The 4,411-nt window shown below is 39.4% G+C and overlaps 1 protein-coding gene across 1 annotated transcript in view; it reads left to right on the top strand.

The window, feature by feature from the left end:
- The window catches only part of rasa3 (RAS p21 protein activator 3), a gene marked incomplete at its 3' end in the record, with an annotated part of 45,380 nt that overhangs the window by 22,076 nt on the left and 18,893 nt on the right, over positions 1 to 4,411 (top strand). The window contains 2 exon segments of the mRNA XM_014003044.1: positions 377 to 494; positions 2,202 to 2,305. Coding sequence (XP_013858498.1) covers positions 377 to 494; positions 2,202 to 2,305 — 222 coding nt within the window.

The raw sequence follows: 4,411 nt of genomic DNA, 5'->3' as shown, positions 1-4,411 counted from the left end.
CACACACACACACACACACACACACACACACACACACACACACACACACACCCATTTACATGTCATGCTCTTAACCCTGAGACCACAGCCGGATGTTTCTGTGTCAAACATAAAATTAAACTCATTCGAGCTGCTGGATTTGGTCGCATGGTGACAAAAGAGCCGAGACGATCGCGCAGGAACACGAACTGCGCAGGAACACACACTGCGCAGGCACACGCGCCGCGCTCAAAGCTGAGACAGGTGTGGACTTACGTAACGCCTGCTTCCCCTTTTCTTCATGCTTTAAATATTCTTCAACAAGTGGCCTGAATGAACCCGGTGCTCCTGAACGGCTCGGCTTCCTGCTCACTTCCTCCCCTTTTTGTTTGTGCAGGAGAAGCCAAAAACATCCCTCCGTACCCGGGACCGAACAGGATGAGGGACTGTTTCTGTACCGTCAACCTGGACCAGGAGGAGGTCTTCAGAACCAAGATCGTGGAGAAGTCACTGTGGTGCGTTTCATTATTTATCACCACTTTTTAAATTTAAAACATGATAAAATCTAAACTTGACTGAAAAAATACAGTTTTTTCTTTAAAGAATGAGTTTTAAACTGAATAATTAAAGTTACAACAAGCAGAAAATTAGCTAAAATTAGTAACAAAGTAGCTAAAAGCTAAAATCAGAAGTACAGTAGCTAAACATTCATTAATTTATTTACAGGGACAGTGCACATTAATCAACATCAATGCATTACACAACAACCTAAATGCGCCAAAATCAGCTCAATGGCTACATTTCATCTGTTGACCCAACTGTAGTTAAACAGCTAAATTTAGCATTACTGTTGCTACTAACTAAAATAAGCAAAATCACATCTATGAGCTAAAATCAAAACATTTGTAACTAAGAGCTAAACTTTGAGTTGAACTATAGCAAAGATTAACAAAACTATAGCCAAAAGCTTTAATTAGCTAAACTGAGGCTATGAGGTTAAATAAGCAAAACCATAGCTAAAAGCTAAAAGCTGCAAAATTATAGCTAAAAGCTAAGATTAGCAAAACTGTGGTTAAATGTTAAAATGATTAAAACATTAGTTCAAAGCTAAAAGCTAAAATGAACTAAACTGAGGCTTTAATGTGAAATAACCAAAAATATAGCTAAAAGCTAAAACAGCAAACCTGTAGCTAAAAACTAAAATTGGCAAAAGGTGGTTAAACGTCAAAAGGATTGGAGCAGTACTAAAACTAGCAAAATTGTAGCCAAAAGCTAAAATGAGAAATTCTGTAACCAAAGGCTGAAACTATCATAAATTTAGCTAAAACCTAAAATGAGCAAAACTGTCTAAAAGCTAAAGCCAGCAACACTGTAGCTAAAGGCTGAAGTAAACAATGCTGTAGCTAAAGGCTAAAACTAGCAAAAACCCAGCTAAAAATGAAAAATTGCAAAGAAAAATAAAATAGACAAAACTTTACTTAAAAATAAAAACATGCAAATATTAGCTAAAAGCCAGAATTAGCGATAGTAGCTAAAAGCTAAAACTAGAAAAAAAATCTGAAAAAGTAAAATAAGCAAAACAGTAGCTAAATTGATTAGTCCAAAGCTCAAAGTAGCAAAAGAATTCAGAAACAGAGCAAGTTTGAAGCAGATTTCAAAGAAAACATGTTTTTAAGGAAATTATCGACTCTCCGGGAAAATATTTATAAACAAAGTTAAAAATATAAAAGTCACAGCTTGGTGTTTCAGATCAAGCTGACCCTGTGTTTCGTTAATTAAATCTAAATAAAAAGATAATTTCATTTGATGTGATTGTTGATAAGTGCAGTCACGCTCCTTCCTCTTCATCACTCGGCTCCTCCGCCTGTCTTTACGCCTCGACTCACGGAGGAAGTCTAATTATGAGCATCAGCTCCCCGAGGGCTCGGCTCACCAGCTTCCTAMTGCTGGGGTTTCTTCGGCTGTCATTTAGGTGAAGGCGTGGGCCGCGGACGCTGACGGGCCCTGCAGCTAAAGGCCACAAACAGACCTTTTGTTGCTGAAAAAAAAACCACAGAGTCGTGTTTCGTGTCATTTGTGGAAAGACTTAAACTCCCCCCGGGCTTTGTTTTCCATCTGTGATTAATTGAGCGAGTCAATCCTGCTGGAAGGAGGAGAAAAGAGTTGTGTTCTATTTTTAGCCGCCATCTCAACTCCTAACCTGTGTTTCTTCTGTTCTTCAGCCCGTTTTACGGGGAGGACTTCTACTGCGAGATCCCACGTAGCTTCAGACACCTCTCCTTTTACATTTTCGACAGAGACGTGTTCAGGAGGGACTCCAGCATCGGTGAGTTGACAGCTTGTCCTCAGCTAAATAAGCTAAACGTCTGAATCTGAACTCTCTTTATTGACTCAGCTTTTCTGTTAGCATAAAACAAAACATCTGTCTGAGCTTTTAGTATGCGTTGGGAATCACTCTCGGCTACTAATACCCCAAATTTCACCTCAACAGCAGAAAAATACGCTGAGTTTTAGCCRTTTTTGTGTTTGTAAAAGTTGACAAACATGGCGGCCATCTTGAATCGGGTTACAGATGACTACGTAAAAATTAGGCACCAACTTAGTCACGTTTAGCCGTCTGCGACCAGCTCTGATTGGCTAACAGCCTCCGTCTCCACTGCAACGCGCTGAGTCAGCGACGTTTACCTGAGACTAAAAATAAAAAGCCCCGACCATCAGCTGGTTTGTGTTTTTCGGGTGATTAACGATCCCGTCGCTCTGCTGCAGCTTCTCTCGTGTGCCGGATCCAAACCACTTCAGAACACCACGCAGATACTTATAAATACTTTTTAATAAGTACTTTTACTTTAGAACTTTGGTTAAATGAATACCTGAGAACTTCATCTGTGTTTTGAACTTTTTTTTGTTCCTGCAAAGAGGAAGACTAGAAACTAAAATTAGTTGATTATTTTCTTTCTGTGTGTGTGCGTTTGTGTGTGTGTGTCAGGGGCGGAGCCACCCCCAAAATAATTGACAAGTAGGTGTGGATCTTGTATTTTACATTAGCATTTAGCTTTTGTTAGATTGTTCTCTGACACTACTAAAACTTTTAGATGTTTGAAAATTGGCTGAATTGAACCCCCTGGTAAATTTAGCATTAGCATTAGTGGTTAGCCTTATTTGGGATTAGCATCGGTAATCGGCATGTGATAATTCTTAGCTGTTCCATGACAAATTTCATCTCAATAAGTCTTAAAAAGAGCTTAAATAGCCTTTTACCGTTAGCTGTGATGGACATCTTGAATTGTCAATTAGCATTTAGAATTAAGTTACGATTGTTTTCGGCTACTTCCGCACTATTCTTCAGATTTGTATGTCTAAAAATGGCTGGATAATAAATTGTGACTAGCATTCAGCTTGTTGTGTGGATCATTCTTAGCTTTGACAACACAAAATGTCAGCTCAGKATTTCTTAAAACAGCTGAATTAACGCCAGTGTCGGCCATCTTGAATTTTCCAATCCAGAATGTTTTTCTTTATTTGTATGTGCCCACCCCTAAAACATACCTTGGCCACCCCTTGCAAAAAAAAAACCTAGCTCAGCCCCTGGTGTGCTTTTATTTGTCTGTTAGCATAATATCTTATGACCCAATGAGCAGAATTTAATGAAACATTCATTTATTGGATGCACGTCTACAACTGATTCATTTCTGGAGTCAGGCCAATTCAAGATGGCTGCCAAAGCTAGTCAAACGTAGCAAATGCAAAAGTGGTCGTAACCCAGTCAGTTTTGCAGATCCTGAGCTAAAATTTGGCGTGGTGGTTACTTTCGTCGTATCGAATGTTTGAGTGCATAACGAGACTTTAGATTTATATTTTAGCGATATTAGTTAAAGTAATTAGAGTAAAAAACCTGAAAATTTGTTGCTGCTTTTTCACAAACAAATCTGAAATAAAAGCTTTGTAATCTGATAAAACATGAATTTTTAAAGTTGCTGCTTTTTGCGTTTGTTTTCAAGGGTGGCGAAGTCGTGATGTTTACCTCAAAGTAGAAACACGAGTGTGTAAATGTGTGTGTGTTCTTTACTGTTCTTGGGTGTGTCTGTGCGAATGTAGAGGTGTGTTTGATCTCTCACCACAAGAAGTGAAACGTTTACATCGTTACATCGTGTGTGTGTGTGAGGGTGTGTGAACAACTGTAGGTGTTGCTAAACTTCACGGGTTATCTCCAGGCCGTGTGTGTGTGTGTGTGTGTGTATGTGTGTGTAAAACAGAGATGGATGTGTAGATTTACAGCACAAGCAGACATGCAGGCGTGTGCATCAAGCTTTACATCTGAACACGTAGGCTCCTTCAGAAGCATCAACTGAGTCATGTTTTGAGTTTGTGTGTGTGTGTGTGTGTGTGTGTGTGTGTGTGTGTGTGTGTGTGTGTGTGTGTGTGTGTGTGTGTG

This window comes from Austrofundulus limnaeus, unplaced genomic scaffold (assembly GCF_001266775.1).
Source record: "Austrofundulus limnaeus strain Quisiro unplaced genomic scaffold, Austrofundulus_limnaeus-1.0 Scaffold16, whole genome shotgun sequence".
Taxonomy (NCBI): domain Eukaryota; kingdom Metazoa; phylum Chordata; class Actinopteri; order Cyprinodontiformes; family Rivulidae; genus Austrofundulus; species Austrofundulus limnaeus.
This window is presented reverse-complemented; position numbering and strand designations above follow the sequence as displayed.